This window comes from Pyxicephalus adspersus, chromosome 3 (genome assembly GCF_032062135.1).
Source record: "Pyxicephalus adspersus chromosome 3, UCB_Pads_2.0, whole genome shotgun sequence".
Classification (NCBI taxonomy): Eukaryota; Metazoa; Chordata; class Amphibia; order Anura; family Pyxicephalidae; genus Pyxicephalus; species Pyxicephalus adspersus.
The window spans coordinates 140,419,677-140,444,184 of record NC_092860.1 but is presented as its reverse complement, the minus strand read 5'-3'; the positions used below and the strand labels follow the sequence as shown (position 1 = coordinate 140,444,184).

General features: G+C 38.7%; 1 protein-coding gene across 1 annotated transcript in view; it reads left to right on the top strand.

Moving 5' to 3' along the window:
* The window catches only part of NAT8L (N-acetyltransferase 8 like), a 33,043-nt gene that overhangs the window by 2,589 nt on the left and 5,946 nt on the right, over positions 1 to 24,508 (top strand). Inside the window, exon 2 of the mRNA XM_072406558.1 lies at positions 11,937 to 12,101. Coding sequence (XP_072262659.1) covers positions 11,937 to 12,101 — 165 coding nt within the window. The remainder of the gene's footprint in view (positions 1 to 11,936; positions 12,102 to 24,508) is intronic.

Genomic DNA, 24,508 nt, shown 5'->3' with positions numbered 1-24,508 from the left:
TGATAATAAACCTTGTGCAGAAGATGCAGCCATCAGCTTAAGCAATGTGATAGAGAAGCAGCACTGAGGTCCAGCGTATGAGCCCCATCTCCTGAAACAGTTACCTAGTTACAGAATAAAATTTAGGCCAATGAGACTTCAAGCCTGCTGTGGCCTCGCCCCTTTTTCCCACCCTTAGTGCTGTAATACAATGCAGATGCACAAAAGCAGCATCCTTCGCACCTCCGCAGATACGACACATGTGATTCTATCAATTACAGGAATAATGCACACCCCTTGCCCTTCCTGTTTAATGATAGACTTCTTCACAGCTAACAAATGGTTGTGGAAACTTATACACCATAGACCTTATATAAGTTAAAAGTCATAAACAGAGGCACGCCAGCTAAGTCGGAGAGACAGAGCACCAACAAAATGCAGTGATCAGATTTTAGTTATCTGTTTATTCATTATTATGTTGATTTCCTAATGAATAACTTCAATTGCATGTTTTCTGGTTTTGATCAGAGTTTATCCACTAGGGTTCTTCTAGAGCAATGGTCACCAACTTTTTGGAGCTCATTGACCACTAAATCCACGGACTCTGGACTGCACATGTGCGGGGAGCCGTGTGTCACTCAAATGGGAAGAAACTTCCCCCAGAGTGACATCATGATGCCAGAACCCACCCACTCTCCCATCGCAGGCTCAGACCAGAGACACAACTCGCTCTGAGCCTGTGATCCATACAAAATTTATAGTCCGCACCTCTGGCTGGTGCGCCCCCCAAGCGGAGTCCTTCTTCTGACCCCACTGGGGGGTGCACTGGCCAGAGCTGCGGAGCTGCTGGTCTCTGTGTTCCCACTAGTAGGCCACGGACAGTTGGGGAGCCCTGCTCTATGGGTTGCTAAGGGTTCCTTGAGCAATGAGCAATTTGCTGCTCTTAGGCCAAATTATGTTTTACCAATGATCTTTTCAACTATCTATTAGGGTGACATTCTTCCCATTGGCCAGCAATGTAGGAAACATTCATTTCAATGACCACCATGCTATTGCACTGTAAGCTGCGGATATAGAAATTATAGGAAGGGTTCTCCAAGACCTGAAAGTTATTTCAAGAGTTCCCCCATGTTAAAAAGGCTCAGGAAGGCCGTACTAGATCTTTCTTTTTTTGTAGACCATCAAGCATTGACCTGTTCAGTTTTGGGCAAAAAATCAACTTTTCATTGTCTAAATCTAACACTAATCATAAGAAGAATTAATCAAAGAGGGTTTCTTCTGTGGCATAACAATTAATTCATATTTTCTTAGAGCTGAAATAATAATGAGTGTGAGAAAACCATAAGTAATAATAGCTGTATTGTGAAAATTACAAAGAGGTACAGCTATATTATCAGCAGTTTTAGGTGTACAGGTATAACCATAAAGAGAATATTAGGTTTTTTAGTCTCAATTATGTGATCACATAAAGTAATATTGTCTCCATTCCCGGCGCATTTTGCCGATTGGCTTCCACAGGGGAATCCTAGAGACTTTTTAAATTATGTAAATGATCACTTGATTTTAACAATTGAAGAAATAATAATCGATGAAAATGTATTGCATGGGGAAAGGCTATGCCAGGGGGTTACTAGCCTTTGGGATGCTGGTATTGTAACTCCCAGGGGTGTTGTTAAGAGGAATAGATTCCAGTTTTTCTAAACCTTTAGATGATTCTGCAGGTGAAAATTGGGCGGCAATCTTGGTGACTGCTGACAGCTTCTAGAGAAGAATTCTAATAAAATGGGGTTGGCTTTTAAAAATCAAAAAAATCACAGTGAACTGTTGATCGCTCTTCTTTTTCTAGTTGTAAATCTAACACTATCCCTTAAACAAGTTCCTAATTCCTACTCTCTAACTCCTACTGGTATTCTATCATCCAAAGAAATCATAACAATGACAAACTAATCCATAAATAACTCTAAAAGATAACTTTATAATTATCCTGCAAAATACTCCTCATCAACTCTTCAAAGTCTTATACTTATCTGTCCCCTGCTGGGTCTGCACTCATTCATATGGGAAGCTTGTCCAATGTTGGATGGCCTTTCCATTGGAATGAATTGAGATTGGAGCATGCGGATGCAAAAGATGCAGAGCTCAGATGGTATGTTTTTAGGTGGGGCCATGCAGGTTGAATGGTGAAGATCTCAAGAGAATGAATAGGTGTGCATTTAAAGGACAACTGTACCAACACAACACTTATTCTGCTTCGTATTCACCAAGCAGGTGAGGTTTTTCTTGGTAAATCTTGTCTATTATTACTGTCTAGACCAGGGGTCGGCAAACTCCCGCCTTTAAGCCAGATACGGCCTAGCCAGTAGTCCATTCTGGCCCAACGCCCCCTTGGTCGATCCGGCCTAATCCTGGCCGGCAGGGGTCGGCAATCCGCAGCTCTTGAGCCTCCTTGTTATGCCTCCCTTCCCTATTTGCCGCGGCTGGTGTTAACACTTCCACCTCAAGGGTAAAGGGACATTCCCTCTCCTCCATATGCATTGGGGAGGAGAGGGATTTTCTTTTCAGGTGCGTTCCCTCTCCTCGGTATGCATTGCGCAGGAGAGGGATTTCCTTTCAGGGGCGTTCCCTCTCCTCTGTATGCATTGCAGAGGAGAGGGATTTCTCTTTAGGGGTGTTCTTGGTGGGGGAGGAGTCATCAGCGCGGGACTTGAGAGAGAGACCGGCCTAGTGTGCCTTCTTGTCCTCCTAAAATAGCATAGTAGCCAAAAATGTTTGCTGACCCCTGGTCTAGACTATAGGAAGTTAAAGCAGAAGTTTTACTCTCCTTAAGTCTGACAGACCTTAGGTCTGTCTATTGATCACTGAGGTTAACATCATTAATTTTTAAGAACCATAGTGCTCAAAGACAGGCTCCAACTGTTTGAACATTTACATTTTTGTACCAAGCAGAAATACTATTTATAAACTATCCCCCAGTGACCTCTGCAAACTCAGGGTCTGCAGAACAATTGACTCTTTAGTTTCATAGTAGAAGTACTGAAGTCCTTCAATTTGTCCTTTCAGCAATGTAAATTTGACAGCTCAGCTTTACCTGCTTTCCCAGCCAGCAAAGACTCAGCAGCTCAGCTCCCCCATGCTCCCCCCTCATAGAAGTAACTCATCAGCATAGCGCATCATAAAATACATCCTAGTGATGAAGCCTTCTAATTTCTAGTGTGCATATACAGCAGGGACTTTGGTAGGGGCAACATGGCGAGCATAGCTGCCGAGTTTAGAACTACAGTGACTTCAGTGCTTCCGCTGTAAATCTTGACAATAAATTGCTCCATAGTGCCTGCAACTACAGAGGTGAGGGTTTTTTTTAGATTTTTAGATTGTTTTAGTGGGGTAGGGTTAGAACCCAGGTCAATTTTTTTCATTTATCCAGCGCTCTTCTAAGCTAAACTCAGTTCATCAGATTTTGATTTCTGTCTGTGTTCCTGTTGCACACTTTCCCAATTATTATCCACTAGAAGTGAGGCTGAATCTTTACAATGAAGCCCTGGATAACAGTACAAACAAGATGAGTTTAACCCCTTCCGCATCCTTTCCAAAGTTAAAAAAAATTTGCTTGACATATGCTTGAATAATGTAAAGGTTCTTGAATGTCCATAGCCTGGCCACAAGCCCACTAACTAAAAACAAGTGTTGCAGCATGAAACTATTTATTATTGCTAGCATGCTTTTATAAACTAAGACTGCCTGTAAACTTTTTTCATCTAAGCAGTTTTCATATGATTTTCAGTGTGCAGCTCATCCCTATGTTCTTCTGTTCCATTCACAAGCACAGTAGCAGATTACATGTTCTCAATGTTATGCACAGATTGTGGTGTAGTTAGCATTCAATGCACCAGGGGCTTTTTTTCTGACAAATCAGTTCTTCACTGTATTGATCCAGCTCAAGTTGCTGACATTTCGATTTAAACTGCTTTTTTGGGCCATTCATCCCATTAACAAGAAAGACCTAGAAGCACAGCATGATCAAATTGGATGTATACCCACTGTTGCAAAGAACGAGGCCGTGACTAACGTGTCTTTCTCAACGGTGGTTGGGAATTGACGTTGCTGCTGACCAGCTGTTTTAGAAGCTGCCTGTAGTGATTCCTTTACATAATATGAAGTCATTATCCCTGCGTTTTATAGCACCAATGTAGTATATTATGCAGGGCTTTGCAGAGCACATAGAACAATTTACATCAGTCCCTCTCCTTCACCACAAAGAACCTTACAGTCTAATTTCACCAGGATATTTACACATATTAGGCCACTTTAAGGAGAAATTTGTCAAAGCTGAACCCCGGGATTAGCAAATATTGTCTAAATACATGAGGTATGTATATTGTTACCTAAACCTTGGGGTGCTTTGTACAGATCTTTGCAGTAATCCAAAGTGAAGAACACTGTGAAGGAGTTTTCTGCAATAAAGACCAGTCTTTACTGTTCCTTCTCTTTCTGCAGGACAATTGGTCTTGTATCCACCCCCTCCTGTAGCATTCTACAGGCAGCCTTTAGGACCGTGTTTCTCAACCAGGGTTCCTTCATAGGTTGTAGTGGGGGTTCCCCCATGGGACAAAGGTCTAGAAACAATGCTCTAGAAGGTGGACCTGTTGTATTCCTCCCACAGTAATTTTTGTACTCAGGGTTCAGCTGTAATTTACAAGTAGTTTTTAGAGGAAGCTCCATCCAGATAATGTCCCTGGTATAGAGCCTGACAGTAGTGACAGGGCTTGGGGGTGGGAAAAACTATACAAAGCCCCAAGGGCTGACATAGGTCACTATTTACTCAAAACAAATCAAAAACCTGTTGGCAAACCCGACATGTGATATAAAAAAAATCTATAAAATAAATACTTTCAATTAATACATTTTTTATCTGGGTTTGGTATGTTGTTTGTTGCACACAAGGTAGATTTTTACTGACCTTTTGCCTGTGACCCTGACTCTGCTTGTGTTTTGTTCTTGTTTACTTCGTTTAGTGGACAGATATTCTGTGTATGACCTCTGATCTGTATTCTGGACTTGGCTTTGTTAGAATCTTGGTACTGCTTTATCTGTGGGCTCCTGGCTTGCTGCCTGTCCATTCCCAGACATCGTCCCTTGTGCAGTAGGTCCTGGGGGCGGCTGAGTTCTGGGAGATGCAACCAGTTTTCTGGGGCTGAGCGGGGGTTTAGTAAAGGTAAAGACTGCTTTGTTAGATTGGGGGAATGAGGGACTGGTGTCTGGTGATGCTGACCAGGGCTTTACACTTAAAAAGATATACTATCAAGGGTGAACCTGGGTGATCCAGTTGTTTCATACAAATGGAATGAAGATATAGAAGGGTTGAATTGTTTGCTATACAATAATGTTTATGTAAACAAGATCAAGCAAAAGTGTCACGGCTTCACAGGGCAAAGTGGTGGACCCACTGTGTCACCAACCCAGTGGGTGGAGATGTGCACAGGGCACAGGGTCTAAGCAGTAGCTTGGTCTTCTCCAGAGCCTCTAGAGGTGAGGATGTTGTGCAGCAAGCTACTACCAGGTTGCAGCCTCCGTGTCCGCCAAGGCAGGAGACAGCTGACTGACAGGAACCAACAGCAAAATACCAAAGCAGTATCCAAAAGGGTAGTCGAATGAGCCGAAGGTCAGGACAGGCAGCAAACAATAGTAATCAGCAAACCAGAGATGTCAGGAAACAAGCCAGGGTTGGCACACGGATAGCAAGGGAACAAATGCAGAGAATGGAGCTGTAGAAACCTGGGAGTAGAACCACAACGAACTCCTTGTCCAGGCAACTTCCTGTTGCCAGGTCACTTCCTTAAGAAGGGGATGTCAGGTGATTATTATTAATATTATTATACAGTATTTATATAGCGCCATCATATTATGCAGCGCTGTACAAAGTCCATAGTCGTGTCACTAACTGTCCCTCAAAGGAGCTCACAATCTAATGGTCCCTACCATAGTCATATGTGATTAATGTAGTCTAAGGTCANGTTTTCTGGGGCTGAGCGGGGGTTTAGTAAAGGTAAAGACTGCTTTGTTAGATTGGGGGAATGAGGGACTGGTGTCTGGTGATGCTGACCAGGGCCTTACACTTAAAAAGATATACTATCAAAGGTGAACCTGGGTGATCCAGTTGTTTCATACAAATGAAATGAAGATATAGAAGGGTTGAATTGTTTGCTATACAATAATGTTTATGTAAACAAGATCAAGCAAAAGCGTCACGGCTCCACAGGGCAAAGTGGTGGACCAACTGTGTCACCAACCCAGTGGGTGGAGACATGCACAGGGCGCAGGGTCTAAGCAGTAGCTTGGTCTTCTCTGGGGCCTCTAGAGGTGAGGATGTTGTGCGGCAAGCTACTACCAGGTTGCAGCCTCCGTGTCCGCCAAGGCAGGAGACAGCTGACTGACAGGAACCAACAGCGAAGTACCAAAGCAAAATCCAAACGGGTAGTCAAACAAGCGGAAGATCAGGACAGGCAGCAAACAATAGTAATCAGCAAACAAGAGATGTCAGGAAACAAGCCAGGGTTGGCACACGGATAGCAAAGGAACAAACACAGAGAATGGAGCTGTAGAAACCTGGGAGTAGAACCACAACAAACTCCTTGTCCAGGCAACTTCCTGTTGCCAGGTCACTTCCTTAAGAAGGGGATGTCAGGTGATAAGAGTAGGTCACATGTGCCGCAGATAACAAACCCACCAGCAGAGGGAGTGGTGGTGATGCGACAGCCTCAGGTGTTATTCAGGTGCCTGCCAGCAGATGGAGTGCATCTGTAGAACACCCTAGTCTTCTGAGGCAAGGGAGCAGCTGACAGAGAATCACCTGACCTGGACCAGCAAGTGTGCAGAGTGTTGAATCTACAAGCAGAGATGTTGCTGGCAGCAGGGGACTGCAAGGAGGGTGCGCCAGAAGGAGGCACAGATGCCCCAGACCTGCGGGATTCTGTGACAAAAAGTTAGTTTTATTATTAAGTATATAGTTAAATACGGGAGTTGATTAATTAATATTTTTGGAAATAAAATGGCGGAGGTTTGATTTTAGTGCAGTACTTGAAATCAAGGCTTTGTTCTAGACAAAGGCATCTGTAGACATCTGTGGGGAACCACAAAACCCAATTGGCAGAGCCTTGGTAGCAGTTGGTGAAGATACTGCATCTGTTTTAAATTAGAGATATATTTTAGCTGGCTTAAAGCTCGTTTTCAGTCTGTTCTGTTGACCTCTCCTCCTAACAGGGCCACACAAGGCAAGAACCAAGGTTCAAAACCTTATACACATACTACATTAAAACAATATTTTATCACTTAGGAAGGGTTTTACTTGCCCAATACTGGCTATACAGACAGCAAGCAAAACTTTGAACGGGTCCTAACCCTTCCTCAATATTTTGAACAAAATGTTTTTCATGGAGTTGTGCTTTAAAGTCAGCCTTGCATAGGTTTAGAAACACATTCTGAATTTACTGAAGACTAACATAACCCAGAATGACCAATAGATTAAAAGATATCAACAATACTTAGGTTTCTCCCTACAATATTAGGCACTTCACTGAGCAGGGAGGGCTGGGAGATGGAAACAGCTGGGCAAGCTTAACTGTTACATACCTTTAGCTTCCTGTATCTCTAGATGTAACGATCATCCGGGTAACTTGATCATGTATGTTTTATTAAAAAAAATTAAGTTTAGCACAGTTTACTTTAAGTTGACATTTATAGCCATAAACATGTGTATTTAAGAGTGCCTCCATTGTATCATTTTTTTAGCTTCTGGTTAACCATATTAGAAAGAGAAAGTGTTGGAATGACATTTACAGAGGGTAAGGTTGGCAGGGTGAAACTTGTATGGTGTGGTAGACAAAGGTGACTTACCATCTGGTGGCTTCATTGAATGTATGACTTCATTGAAGTGCTGGCTATGGAGGGCCCAAATAATACAGGCGATGCCCAAAAATTTCACATATGAATATTGGTTGGTTGGTTGGTTTCTTGATTATACTGATTTTAGTGCTACATCAAGAAATAATGGGATAGTCTGTCACATTTTCCAGTTTGCAGATTGTTTTGAAAGAGGCTCGTTCTCAGAATATTTTAATTTACATGTATATAAGGAAGACTAATACGTGTATTGTGGCACCAAAAATGAGGTTTTATAAAGCAAAAAACCATATACTTGGTACATCATTTAATGTAGCTATACAATTTATAAAGACTTACAAACTGTGAGGTGTGGTAGTTATTTAATTTGTTATAAAACCATTGTAAATGTTTATTGTTTATTGTGAGTTGTAAAGCTACATTAAATGATTTACCAAGTATATTCTTTTTTGCTTCTCTGTTCATGGCTAATACAATATAGATTCCTGTGTTTTAGGAGAAGTATAGTTACAAAGTTTTTGTCTATTGTACAACTATACGCTTAGAAGAAATCCATTTATTCCGTTTACCAAATATAGTTTTCTGGGTGTGATGAAGCAGGGTTAATTATCTTACCAAGTGAAACTCTATAACACGCAATGATTCAGTATGGTAAAATATTTATTTATTTAACTGCTTTGACTATATTGATATTTTCTGTTGACCTCTCCTCCTAACAGGGCCACACAAGGCAAGAACCAAGGTTCAAAACCTTATACACATACTACATTAAAACAATATTTTATCACTTAGGAAGGGTTTTACTTGCCCAATACTGGCTATACAGACAGCAAGCAAAACTTTGAACGGGTCCTAACCCTTCCTCAATATTTTGAACAAAATGTTTTTCATGGAGTTGTGCTTTAAAGTCAGCCTTGCATAGGTTTAGAAACACATTCTGAATTTACTGAAGACTAACATAACCCAGAATGACCAATAGATTAAAAGATATCAACAATACTTAGGTTTCTCCCTACAATATTAGGCACTTCACTGAGCAGGGAGGGCTGGGAGATGGAAACAGCTGGGCAAGCTTAACTGTTACATACCTTTAGCTTCCTGTATCTCTAGATGTAACGATCATCCGGGTAACTTGATCATGTATGTTTTATTAAAAAAAATTAAGTTTAGCACAGTTTACTTTAAGTTGACATTTATAGCCATAAACATGTGTATTTAAGAGTGCCTCCATTGTATCATTTTTTTAGCTTCTGGTTAACCATATTAGAAAGAGAAAGTGTTGGAATGACATTTACAGAGGGTAAGGTTGGCAGGGTGAAACTTGTATGGTGTGGTAGACAAAGGTGACTTACCATCTGGTGGCTTCATTGAATGTATGACTTCATTGAAGTGCTGGCTATGGAGGGCCCAAATAATACAGGCGATGCCCAAAAATTTCACATATGAATATTGGTTGGTTGGTTGGTTTCTTGATTATACTGATTTTAGTGCTACATCAAGAAATAATGGGATAGTCTGTCACATTTTCCAGTTTGCAGATTGTTTTGAAAGAGGCTCGTTCTCAGAATATTTTAATTTACATGTATATAAGGAAGACTAATACGTGTATTGTGGCACCAAAAATGAGGTTTTATAAAGCAAAAAACCATATACTTGGTGCATCATTTAATGTAGCTATACAATTTATAAAGACTTACAAACTGTGAGGTGTGGTAGTTATTTAATTTGTTATAAAACCATTGTAAATGTTTATTGTTTATTGTGAGTTGTAAAGCTACATTAAATGATTTACCAAGTATATTCTTTTTTGCTTCTCTGTTCATGGCTAATACAATATAGATTCCTGTGTTTTAGGAGAAGTATAGTTACAAAGTTTTTGTCTATTGTACAACTATACGCTTAGAAGAAATCTATTTATTCCGTTTACCAAATATAGTTTTCTGGGTGTGATGAAGCAGGGTTAATTATCTTACCAAGTGAAACTCTATAACACGCAATGATTCAGTATGGTAAAATATTTATTTATTTAACTGCCTTGACTATATTGATATTTTATCTTTTTATGTGTTTAAATTGTTGATGTTTACCTATGTTTGTAAAAAAAAAAAAACTGTACATTTTTAACTGTATCTAAGTGTGGTATAAATATATTTATAAAACCCTATTTTTTGGTGCCACAATATACATATTCGTCTTTAAAGGGGTGTATGCCACAAGTAATAGTAAAAGTAAAGAGTTTTTTTAGAAAAAGGAATTTGTATTTGCCAAAGGAGCCATATATATGATCCTAAATGCAATTTGTTGTTTTAAATGTATTGATACTTATTGATTGCAGAGCAAAAATATGGTTATTTAATAAAAACCTCAAATGAAAAAATAAAAAAGTGGCAGTAAAATCCTCTCATGATTAAAAATTGGACTCCATGTGCACAGTGTACACTATCAAAGACCTTAGGAATAAGTGGACCCTGAGCATGTAGCCAACACTAAAATATAGTTCATGAATAAACTAGACTGTGTAAAATTTAAAGGAAAATGTGACTTTTTAATTGTGTATTTTATTTTGTATTTGTAAAAGCTTGCTTTTATGCCTGTCTGATGCTTCTTTCATTTTTGCACTTGGCTTGCCTGCAAAGGACTAGCATGGTTTTAAAGCCAAAATACACAAAAGAGGCCAAAATTTGGTTGCAGTGCACAGTACATGTGCAATCCTGACGAGTGTTCATAATGTGTAAAGTGCACATGGGCCCAGACCCTGGACACTGTAGTATTACATTGTGTTAACAAGCGGTATCTGACCTTTCTAGTTGCTTGTACTGTGGGGAAATTAAGCTTCAAAGATTACAACAAAAAGAATTGGTCTAGCTCTAACAGCTTAGATTACTGTGGGTGTTTACATTAAGATTTAACTTGTACAGAAAAGAAGGAAAAATGGAGCAAATATATCAGTTCTTCTGTTGTAAATTTTAAAGATGATTTTTTCCAACATGACGGTAGGTTTGTGATGGCTTTTTGTAAAGTGTTTTTAAAGCTTGTTCAAATTTTACCGTAAGTGCTTTATATAGTCTGGGTGAACGTGCACTTTACTGGCTAATCGGATTCCAGTTGATAGTCTCCCAGTGCAGTTTAAAAAATAAAAAGTATTTAAAGTTTTGTCGTATTGTCCTATTGTCTTATTGAGGTATGTATATAACCCCTGTCAAGTTTAAACATGTATGTACAAATCTTCAAGTATCCAGTGTACCCAATGGAAAATGCTTGAATATTACTGACTCATTGCTAGAATACACATAATGGTAAAAAATAAAATTTGCATGGACTCATGTAGAAAACAGAAAACATGTCACCAGCAGTGTCCTGTCATTTTTCAATGAGCTCAGCAGTATCTTTAAGTGCCTTTAATGATTGGTATTTAACTAGAATTTTCACTTTGCCCATTCAAGCTAAAATAACCTCTAAAAAAATCTAAAATACCTATCATCCTCTGAAAATTACATTTACTGCTCTCTCCCTGCCCCCCTTTCCATTAAAAAAAGATAAAAAAGAGAGCAACATCGTCAACAAATTGTTTACTTGGTTTTAAATTTAGAGTTAAGAAAAATTAGAACCTTAGTCTGGGTTTAGCTTTGGAAGATTACACCTCATTTCCTGTCTGATGGGTGTTGGACAGGAAGTGGAAAGTCTAATCAACATGGTTACAGACAGCTAAAAATAACAGACAGAGGTGCTAACTTTTTCCAACTTTATCTAAAGCTAAGCAAAATATTTTGGCTGGAGATGGATAATAAAAACCCATTAGAGCTAAGGAATTTTGCTTTATTCTGCACAAAAAAATGTTTTGATGACATTTTTGTAAAAAAAATGATTAGTTTTTCATCTTTGCTATTGATATGTTTATATTTAATTATCTGTTTCATTGGTAATAAATATGTTTTTATCTCTGTATATGTCTGATCTTTAATATGTTCTGATTCTTGTTGTTTGGGTTTTTCTATTCCGAAATCAACACTAAATTCTCTTTTCTGACAGGTATCGTTTATTTTTCTTCCTTATCTCCATAGTAATATGCTTTGTTGTGACCAACTCCTTGATGCTGGCGTGCTGTATGCCCATCTTTCTGTTGGGCATGAGGTACTACTACAGTAGGAAAATTATCCTCAATCATCTGGAGTGTGCTCTACACACGGACATGTCTGATATTGAGAAATATTACATGAAACAGCCAGGTGAGTATAACCCCTTCAAGTGATCTTCCCCCTGCTGACTTCCCCTTTCATTAAACACTAATCCAGACATTTATTTCTTGCTATAATTAATTAATTCATTAATTCTTTTTAATGGTTGGTCCAGTCAAAAATAAAAAGTTGAAAGTGGAAGCCTATGTACTGAACTGCCCAATAGATTTTTATATCAATCAGAACACCAAGTGTAAAACCTCCATTGGTTGAGCTCAGTGAGACCCACCAGTTCAGTTGGAGCTGGGAACTCTGCGACATAATATTATTTTTGGAGTCTTCAGGAGATATAAGGAGCTGTTGGGTGGTTCAACCACAAACTAAAAATTTCATTTGGAGGACTGACCTTTTAATGGGAATCTGTCACCTCAATGCTTAACTGGATAAAGAACCTCCAGCTGGGGAGGTCCATCCTCTAATTCCTGGGCTGAATACAATGGGCCTGATTTATGAAAGCTCTCCAAGGCTGGAAAGGAGACAGTTTCATCAGTGAACCTGGGTGATCCAGCAAACCTCCAGCCTTGGAGAGTTTTCATAAATCAGACCCAATGTCTGAGGGAGCGAAAGACCTGTACAGGTTTATTCTGATGTTACCATGGAACCAGTAAGTGGCCCAGGGGTTGGAGAATGTAAGAAAGTAAAGGCTTCTCAGCCAGATAAGTATTGAAAATAATAGATTCTCATTCTTACCAGGAATTTCCATGCATGCTGCTTTGTTTAGCACAGGAATACTAAACCTGCTTTTGTAGTTATGCTTTGTTTATATGTATATCTGACTGTTAAACATGCGATTGTGATATTTCTAGAAGATAAGTGCACATTAAAGGTAGGTATATATATAAATTACATTTGTCCTAGATCTGTATGCACATGTTTCTATTTCTGAGAACTTAGGTCATGTGTCACCAGCAAAACTAACTGTGTTAAACACAGTGCTTGTGTGAGAGAAATAATACAGGTAGTCCCCGTTACATACTAGATAGGGACTGTAGGTGTGTTCTTAAGTTGAATTTGTATTGTCGGAACAGGTAAATTATTTTAATAAAAACAATTAGAACAGATGTTTTTCTCAACATAATATTAGGCAGTGTGGTGTCAGTTACTGTATAAAATCCTCACTGTGAGTTATTGACAAGAAAAAACTTAATGGAGCCTAGACATTCATTAACTTCGGAGCAAGCTGTGCTTTGATGTTCAAAAAGAAACAACTGCAGAGTTTTTCTTGGTCATTAAAGAGTTACAAGATGTTGCAGAAGAGCTCCCTCCCCTAAGATCACCCACAACCTTAGATGTGTTTAGCAAAAGTTTTCTTCTGCAAGACATGCAAAACTTCCCTCCCCCCCTCCCCCATCAAGCCTCCATCCTGCCTCCATCCTGCAAACAAGCGAGCAGGGAAGCCCCGTCTGTATCTAGGAGTCGTTCATATGTAGGATGTTCTTAACTAGGGGACTACCTGTATCATAATTCCGCAAGGGGTTCTAATATAATATAATATGATAAATACATTAGTTTTTAGACATTACAAAAGGGTCAGCTTGCCTCTAAATATTGATTTTAAGCTATTGAGTTCTGCAAACAAGAAGCCTTTTTCAGCAAACCATGTTTAAATAAGACTTGAGTTCCACCAGGTGACATGAGATAACATTCATATGCAACCTTTATTATTTTTATACCTACAAACTCTTTTTATTTTTTAGTCCTGACCATAAAAACTATTTGTAAGTGCTGCTAATTTAATGTCTATGTCTGCTGACAGATTTTCTCCAAAATGATCTGTCTTTTCTTTGGGTCTCAGCAGCTTGTTCATAATATCAGTGGTCTATCTTATTGCCGTTCTCACTTTCCTACTTTTCCCTATTAACTTCTGCAAGATTTTTTTTCAAACCATTTAAGCATTAAAAAAATGCTTTTGAGGGTTTCACTCAGAGCTTTTGAGGGTTTCAGGGTTTTGATGATGGAAGGGATAAGTGGTAGGGCCAGTTTAAAAGTTAACAATAAAGGGTCAGAGACCTGTAGGGTGACTGTTTTCCTATTTGTTATTTGTGCTGCAGTCTCCATACCAGCTGATCCTACTCTTTGTGTGGCCTCTCTTGGTTCTTCAACCAACTAGAAGGAAACATTGCAAGTGACAGGGTGGGAGGCAGGTACTGAACCCAGCTCAGTGGTTAACTACCTACCTACTTGCAGCTTTTTTCCCCTTTTTTCACAGGGTGTGTATATATATATATATATATATATAATTTATTTACTTTTATTTAGGGATTTGTACTGGAGCAAAAATACATACATTAGCTTAACAATGAGTGAAAGTAAAAAAAAACAAGTATGATATACATCAGTTAACAAGAAACAGGTGTTTACACTTACTCCAGAACAAAACAGTAGAAGTAAAATTCGAGCAATATTAGTCTTTGCATAGTTTACTAGGAGAAGTCATTATTGTCAGCCCCTGGGGGATCATTGGGTATCATTCCTAGGATATGCCATGATGTGTGTTCAATGGTTTGTCTTATCTGTTGTTTAATGGATTGGGTCTTTATGAATGATTCCCATACCTCAAACAATTTTGAAACTTTAGCCCCTTTGCCCAAGGAGGCTTCTATCCATGACATATGGAATGCATGAGCCAGTTTTTTTTTGAAGATTCCCAAAATGGGTGGATCTGAGTCTAACCATTTGTGTAAAATAGTTTTTTTGGCCACTAAAGAGACTAGATAGCAAGTTTTGGCTTTCTCTGTTTATTCGCGCACCAAGCAGTGTATATTTTTATTTTTTGTGACTTTGTGGTCATAAGAATCCAAAAAAGGTTAGACATACAAGCATGTTTCAACCATTGTCAGGTTCCACTCTCACCATGTGAGGACACAAGTTTGTAAATCACAAAAGTTCTGCTCTGGGAACTAGAAAGCACCTGCTAATATGTTATGGAGACAGGGTATGTATGGTGCAGCAATATATTGAAAAACCAATGGTGGATCAAACACATACAATGGTATACTTCTATACATCTGTGAATTAATCCTAAATTTCCTTTCCCCCACTGGACAAAATGCGGTAGGGGTGCAAAAACTAGGCAATGATTATTTAACGAACAGAAATGTGGTATAAGGAGAGGTAGATGTTGTGTCTCGATGCGTTTCGCCTATATTGGCTTCCTCAGGGGACTTGTGGACGTTGGAGTGCAAGATTAGAAGCAGGGGGATTCAAAGGAATCATTGCCGTGATTAAATGATAAATGATAGAGAGGAGCAAAATGTGCCACTGCATGAGAGCCCTGGCTCCTCTTCAGCCAACAACGGTTGCAAGCCGGTTCAGTTTGGGTACCAAGTCACTTTTGTACAGGGACCTACTGAATGGCAGAATCACCAGGTGATAATAGGAGAAAGAAGTCTGAAAAAAAATCTAATGCAGCCACTTCATCTAAAACTGGTAAGCTACAAAATACTACATTTTCACGGGTTCAGATATGTGTGGAGTATTTGTGAACTAAGTAATACTATTCAGAAGAATGGAATTACTACCCTTCACTCCCTCCTTCCCACCAATAGCTCAATTTTCTGTTCTATAGCCATTAGTTGCAAACATTTTAAAGACAGAACAGCTGACAAAAGTAATCCATGTAATATTACACATACAAACATCAAATACTACAGATATTGTAAAATCATTAATGGTCTTCTCCCTTTCCCTATGCCTATCATATATATTTTCATGCATATACAAACAATATAGTTTGCTGGACAATACACATTCTGTTCTATCATCTCCAATTACTTCTCCTTTTGATAAAACAGAGGCTGCTCATTTAAGAATGTAATTCAATTTTCATTGACTTCAGCCAGAGACTCATTTTAAAGAACACTTCCCTGTAACTTGTGTTAAACAGATGTATGATTATGCCTGAATAAATTAGATGATTAAATGATTGGTCTATTCTGACACACAGAAATATATATATATACATTTATTTATAAATACAGCTGGTAATAAATGCTGATCAATTACATGATCCTGAACAGTCTTGGAGCCCAGAATAAATTTTGGTTTATACGTAGTACGTATAGTCAGGGCTATTTCAGACAGTTGAGCCATTTGCATCAATCAGTCACCACTTCAGATTGCTAACACCATTAAAAGCAATAAATCGCTAGTGAGTTATTTTCTAGATATGCTGGCTACAGGGCAGGTTTTCAAGAAGTGCAAATTGGGCGATTGCCCAGGGCCCCCATCTTCTCCAAAGTCCCGAATAGCAGGGTGTGCAGGGACTTAGAGTGTTGTACAATTAATCGATGCCCAGGGTTCTATTTTGTATAAAACCTTTCCTGGCTGCCTACAATAGAATAGCAATTTGTAGCCAGTACCATAGGACTGAATAAAGAACTGCTGTCATTGGCCTGGACTGAAGGGGAAACCCACAGCTTCCTGGGATACTTATTTCACATAACCCAAGAGGCTGAGGGCTGCTCCTTCTGCGCAATAAGATAAGCAGTGTGATTGGTGCCTTTTTTTTTTTTTCATTTGAAGGAAGACGTGCCACCCAATCTCATGTCTGTGCAGTGTGAGATCTGGATATGTCATGAAAATCTTGTGCCTGGTCAGTGTGAGATCGGGATAGGTCATTGGAAAGTATAGTGAGCCCCAGAAGAGAAGAATATTCACCATAAATCAACTTTGCTCACCGCATTCACTTTTATACCTATGACCACAAGGGGGAGCACATACAATTCTTTATATGAAATGCAATAATCAAAATATGGAACAGGATACATAAGGAATCCGCATCATACTTTTAAGCAAACCAATGGGAAAATCCTAACTTAGTTTTAGTTCCCCACTTGCAAATACATTTAGAAGCCACACTGCCACAACCAGACACCTCTGATAGGCAATGAGACATATATACTTCAACAGAGAGCAGGCTTACTTGGAGGCAACCCCCTCCTGCAACACACCAGAGGTCCAGAGATCACCTTTGAAAGCAGCTGAAGACTTTCAGTGTGTGTCTGCACCAAAGCATTAAATATAAAAATTCAAAATGTGTTCTAACAAAGACAGTGATTAGGAAAGTGTTTGGAATCACAGTAACCATCATTCAATCATAAAATAGTGGTATCTAGTGTTTAAGAAACTCTGCAAAGGAAAGGCTTATGTTGCAGCAAACATTTTTTTTTACCTTCCAGCTCGTCTGTTAATTTGTAGAGTTCCGATTAAATTATTCCCCAGTGCCTGCAGCTACAGAGGTAAGGAGGAGGCTTGTTTTTCTTATGGCTTTTTAGGAATATGGAAATATTTGAATGTCCACGGCCTCGTCACTGTCAATCCTCAAGTATGGGATATTATTATGTTTGCAGTTAGTTTTATTGATTAGGTTATGGGCTGTGTTAGGGGTTAATTTTAAGTTTAGGGTCCATAGTAGTAGTTATCCCTTTTTTATCCCTTTTAGGTTATATGCATTGTTTTTATAGGTTTATATTTCTTTAAAACGCTTTAATTTCTTTAATAACTTACTAAGGGAGTCTGGCATGTTACATCCATGGCAGTAACAAATCGCAGGGTTATCTTTCATGTGAACTCCTTGAAATATAGAAGAAGTTAGTTTTTATCCTTCAGCTTGTAAGCCTTGAGAGAACCGTTGAGAATATCAGCAGCTTGTTTTTAAAGATAAAAGCTTTGATGCTGACATTTGTATCCTGGCACTACTATCTATTAAGTCAGTAACCTAGTATAAGTATTTGGGATTGGAGTTCCAACACATTTAAAAAAAGGGAGGCAACAAGTATTCTCATATGTATGCTATATCCCATGCTGATACTTGGTATCAGCATTTTGTAACCCCCTAGGAGCACTCTGGGGATGGAGGGGAAGAGCAGCCAATCAGGTGTACTGGGGTGCTCTGGTCACTGCCCAGTTACAACTTGGGGCAGGGACTAAACCTAGAAATGTTACTTAACTGTAGTAGACATAACTCGGGTCTCAAGCCTTGTGCTGTGTGGTAGAGCTGTGTAAATCTAACAAATGCACAAACAAAATGGCACATTTCAGCAGATAAAACAGCCCCCCTATAAGTATTGTATCTATGTATTTAACTGTATGCCAGGATCAGCTTTTACAGGCGGTATTGGGACTGTGCTTGCCATGGTAAGTGCTACTATGATAAATTCCAGCTTGAACCACTTAGAATGTGATAAGTGGGAAGGAAAGTGCCTATTATAGGTGTATAAATCAATGACAACCTTTTCAGCTGACTCCATCATCTATAAAGAGAGTTCACAAGGGATACACCATGCAGAGAAAAGGTTCAGTGTTTGTCATAGGGAAAAGTGGGGCTGTTTGGTTTAGGAGTGGTAGAATGTGAAGTATGTGTAGATAACATGGCCCGCCTGGATATATGCCAGATTACTAGAAGTAAACACTTGTATGTATCATGTTAGCTTCAATACACACAACTCTGAGTAAAAAAAATAACAATAGAATGTTCTGCTTTTAAATAATGAAGGACGTATTGTTGGTATGATTTGTATATAAAATGTATCATACAATGAAGGAGTACACTGAGCTCAATAGGCAGGAACATCAGAGGTGCTTGATGGTCCCACTATTTGGATTGCAGTGTAGTGCATTGCTAAATTTTTTATATATTATATCTGTGCATATTTAATGTATTGAATATGCAGCAGTGCAAGAGGCACATTCATTATACTGGATGCTGCAAGGTTGCATTTGCTGCAAGCCACAGGTGTATTCCTAAAGCTGAAGAAAATACACACCCAAAAATAATTCATGGGTGCAGCCTTACCGCCTAAATAATTTGTATTTTTGTTCATTCAGTACAGAAGTTTACACAACTCCAACACCCACCACAGCAAAATATTGTATGTAGTATACAATCCTGGGAGTCAGGAATGACCGTCATTCATGCCTAGCCAATCAAGATGGCCAACGATCCAAACCAAGGTGAAGATGTTGGCGATGGAGCAAGGAGAGGTGAGTTTAGTTCTGCTTTAATTCAAATCTGTATAAAGACATTTGTGCCAAGGGGTGTGGTTGTTACTCAGCTGTGCTAGCACAGGGCACTACAGTGAGAGAGCACTAATCAGCATTTCCTAGAAAAAATCAGACACAAACCATACCATGTTGGGGCTACAATAATATAGAGATAAAAGAACAAGTGTCAGGCATTATTTGTTTTTTAAACATAAGGGTTTTTCTATAATTACAGCATTTTGAATCTTCTGTGTTTATTTTCGCAAGAGGCATAGCCTCTTAAATGTAAAGCAGTGTTTTCTTTGACTCCTGGTAATGTGGTGAATAATGTTTTCTCCTGGCATAATGACCTTTCATGTTTCATAAAGTCATGTGGCGCATCAGCTATAATAGGCACTCGTGTTTGCATATTAGTGGAAGTCATTTGTGTGACAAAATGACACAAGTCATACCAATTAGAGTGTACAGCACATTTATTTATGCAGGTCGGTAAAATTTGCTACTGACAGCAGGATAGAAATAGATGTCACCGTGTGTTATGACAAGCCTCTGCACTCACATAGGAGAAGATGCACATTTGTTTTTAAAGCATGGTCCATCTGCCCTCCTTGGTGTATTTAGAGATTATGGTGCCCTAAGCTTTGTGAATGAATGACCTAAATTTATGATCTGTAGCCCGTAGGCTACTTCTGTTCAACCCAATACCCTAGTTCTATTTTAGTTAAGATGTCTCACTACATACCAAACCAGTGCAAAGGATGGAAAATTCTTTTAGTACAAAATAAAAACTCTGGCAGTTTACAAGGGACTATCACTATCAATAGGATGATTAACTCTATTAGTTAGGGTTAGGAGAAGCCTTCCCCTTCTGTCTTTAATGCCGCGGTGGAAAAGACTTATTGGGAAACTTGCAGCCTCTTGGGATACATGTCAAAGCTACAGCCTACTCCTTGGGGAAAGGCAGTGATCTGCAAAAAGTAAGTAATGGTTGTGCAGAATGCAGCATTCCAGAGCTGCCACCATGGGGATTATTATTAATAAACAGGATTTATATAGTGAGAAATGTTTTGAGGACAAAAATCCCTTAGTGCCTAAAAACACATATGCCTCATCCCTAACTTAAATATAGATGCTTTTATTTAGGGTTAGTCAATCACCATGGGACATTGATTTTGTATGACTCCATCTTAATAACAATTCAATAATTTATTTAACAATCAAACAACAATTATTCGTACAGAAAAAACAATGTAGCGATCAAACCAAGAGTGGTATTCAGTAAGTCAGTCTGTAATTTTGTGGGTAGGCTCTAAAGTTCAAGTTCAATGCGTTTCTTGGATCTAAGTCCGCTTCATCAGGAACAAGATACGCCTTTAATAGTACGTAAACTTTAGATGGAGTCATACAAAATCAATGCCGCTAAAGTCCCATGGTGATTGACCAACCCTAAATAAAAGTATCAGGATTTATATAGTGCCAATATATTACGCAGAGCTGTACAATAAATAGGGGTTGCAAATGACAGACAGATACAGAGTGACACAGGAGAACCCTGCCCTGAGGAGCTTACAATCTAGGAGGTGGGGGAAGTATCACACAATAGGAGGGGAGATATGATATAGTGGGTAGTAGTGAGGGTTTTAAAAGACAGAAGAAGACGGGTAGGCAAGTTTGAAAAAAATGGGTTTTGGGCACTCTTTCAATTTAGCATAAAGTAGGAGCAAGCAGAATAGGATGTGGAAGACCATTCCAGAGAGTTGGGGGAAGCTCTAGAAAAGTCTTGGAGCCGTGCGTGTGATGAGGTTACGAGTGAGGAAGTCATTAGTAGGTCATTGGAGAAGTGAAGAGAGCGGCTGGGGGAGTATTTTTCTACCAGACCAGAATGGTAAGTAAGACAGGAGCTGTGTAGGGATTTGAGGATATGGCAAAAGCAAAAAATAAGAAAGGGAAATGTATCTGTTGCAGAGATGGGTTTTGCTTTGACATTCACTTTTGTAAAAGCGTAACCCTATTAATTCTCATGTTATGGAGATGAACAAATGCTAACATGTTTGAAGTCCAGTCTGGGTGACAACTATGGCTTCCTTCATAAATACAGTAGAAAAGAAAGCATAGACACTTAGGAAGTGTGTTGTTGGCAGGTAAAAAAAAGAAGTTTTTGGTTTTGGTTTTGATACGTTTTAAAAAATAGAGAAAATTTTACTTTTCCTGGAAATCCCCTTTCATTTTATTTCTGTAACTGCAGCAAAATATAAAATAGTGGTTGAAAAGTTCATGCCTGTCACCAGTGGCCAAACATGTCAGGTTGGAGCTGGGACAAGTAGAAGAAAGTAATACGGTTTGTATGCTTCTGATGTCTCACACACATAGCTCACAGGTTACAGTAAAGAGGTCTGAAGGCTGGTTGACACGTTCTGAAACAGGGGAACTGCCATTACTGCTGAGACGTTGCTTTAAGGGCTGCTAGACGAATATACTTACTGACAGCATGGGTAAACTACTCATCTGTAGCTTCATAAAAGGCAAACAAGAAGAGATATCATCTCATATACACACATCTTTATGTCCAAAGGCTTTCATAAAAGATATGCATGCACTTTTATATAATGTGCACTTATCCCTCCCCCCTTTATACTGACCTACCTTAATCCACCCCCCACAATTGTCTTCTTACAGAAGGGTATTATCTTATGTATGTGTACATTCTCCCACCACCAAGTGTTCCCTCCTGCCAGTGTCTGCACAATACAGCCCTGATCGTTGTCTACAGGCTGGTACTTGAGGATTAACAAGTAACTAAATCCAGGACTGTGACCTCAGATCTCAATCAGCAGGCAGTTTTGGAAGGTAGAGTGTGTTTTTTTCTAATCTGCAGATTTCATTAAAATTATACCTGATGGTTCTTCCTTTAGGTTCTTTGTTCAGGCATTCTATGGTTAAGGGTGGAAATGGGATGTCTTTGTCTCTGCTGCGGGTAAAGCTGAAGTAAAATACAGCTAATCTGAATCTGTATTTAGCCCAAAAAGTTAACTCTTTTTTAAATTATGATTCTCATTTAGTCATATTGCATCCATCATACAGCAACTCATCAGCTCATCCTGCATTATGGTTGTGCTGTGTATTTTCCACACATACCAAAAACAATTTCTGGGAAAACCATTTAACCTGCATGTTTTTAAGGGTGTGGGGGTAAACTTCCATTTTCAATTAAATGTTAACATTTTATTTCTTTCCTTTAGCAATGTTTTGCCAACCACATAGACTGTAATATTAGTTTAGTTGTGGCTAAATGACAGTTTCACCCCTTCTGACCACAGATTAGCGTCTGCTTTATATTTTAGGTGATCTGGAATAACAAATTGTGTCCTTATAATCATCCAGTTTTGTGAAATAAAAGTTGTTGCAGAAAAAAGACTTTGTTTCTGATACTGCATTTAAACTATGCTTAAAAAACCATCTAGATGTTGAGTCAGAGAATAATTCCAGGTGGTGACCTGTATAGGAAAACCTATGCACCTTATTAGGGAGTAATGAGATGTAAATTATACATTCCCAACCACTGCTCATAATGTACTTGTTAATTGCTAACCAGACTGTAGATATGGAAACCTCAGCTACCCTTGTGTTTTAATGCCTGACTGCAGATGTGTAATTTAGACCCACCACAAATACACTGTAGGCTTATCCATTTCCATTGGCCTTACCAGTAATTAATTTATTAGTTATCAAAGTACCATTTTCCAAAATTATAAATAGCTTGGTGTATGCAAGTCCTGGGTCGTTTTTATGCAGACATATATAGGAGTGAATTGCATACATAGGCTCTTGAAAATTTACATCTGTTCTCCCACAATAGGTGGGTAACTATCTCTTGTAGTAACCAATTTTCCATGCAAACAATCTGTATTATTATAGGTAATTAAGATGTAGAAGCTGCCTCCCAGTTCTAAACCAGGAGGAGGAATCTACTGAACACAAAAACTGTTGAAGGGGCAAGAACTTGTGAATAAAGCATGGAGCATCGCTAATGAAATTGTTGCCCATTTTCTTATTAGCAGAGAATGATAGCTAAACCAGGAAATCATTTTCGAGCTTTCAGTTAAACGCCAAATTACTGCCTTTAATTTCCCCTGGGAAGGAAGCGTGGAAGAAATAACTCCCTGGGGTAAGAAGCTACAAAAAGTGATTACAAAGTAAACTAGATTAATGACGGAAACACCAAACAAGCATCCCCCAAAGTAAGTTTAATAAGTCAGCCTGAACACCTTTATAAAGAGTCCATTTAGGATCTTTAAAAATAAATAAAAGTCAAATGCAAATAAATGTAAACTGTAATTCTTTGTTACTTGAATTCCCATCATTCCTCTAAGTAAAATTTCTAAACTGGCTGACCATTTGAATGATAGAAAGCAGAACTCAGACTCTGCATTTTATTATATAGATTTACAGCAACCTGGGGTTGTCAAGGCTTTGTCAAGGGGAAAATATCAGTCTTGGAACTGATTCTCTAACATGCCTTTTTTTAAAAAGCTAGGAGTGCAGTAGCCCATAACAGCCAACTGGTTTTCAATTAATAGAAATTTTCTAATTGAATTATAGCACTGTATGCACTATTAGTGTCAACTGCATAGCCTTATTGGATAGGTTGATAATTGCAGCTCACAAGATTCCATATTTGCATTTTCAGGCTGTGTTAAAGTAACAGTTGGAGTTAATTTTGTTACAAGTGTGACAAGAAGATGCAACTTATTCTTTCTTTGCATGTGAAACATCTCCAGCGAAAAGAGAAAAATAGTCGCGATGCCTCCAATCTTTTTTTTTTTTTCGCATAAGGCTTTTAGAAATGAATTGGATGTAGAGCTCACAGCCATTTATATCAGAGATGAACTTGGGAACTATAGAAAGTAATGGTGTGAATAAATTCTATTTCAAATAATATCACTTTGTCATGGTAACCTCTCTGGGGGAGCTGAACTATCATATCAATCAATTCTATGCCACACATATCATTGCTCAACAGCAGGTTTGTCACTTTGGTTTCAATAGGTGTTCCAAGTAGACCGTTAATGCAAAAATAAAATATGAAATCACATTTTTTTTTGTCTTAAATTATTATTTAATTAGTGGCGTTAAATTACTAAATTTAATGGAATGGTCTTCCTCGTCCTATTCGGCTTGCTCCTACTTTCTGCTCATTTAAAAGAGAGCTCAAAACCTATTTTTTCAAACTTGCTACCCGTCTTCTTCTGTCTTTTGAAACTATCACTACTTCCCACCACTACATATCTTCCGTCCTATTGTGTGTGAAATTCCCCCACCTACTAGATTGTAAGCTCTTCGGGACAGGGTTCTCTCCTCCTGTATCGCTGTCTGTATTAGTCTGTCATTTGCAACCCCTATTTAATGTACAGCGC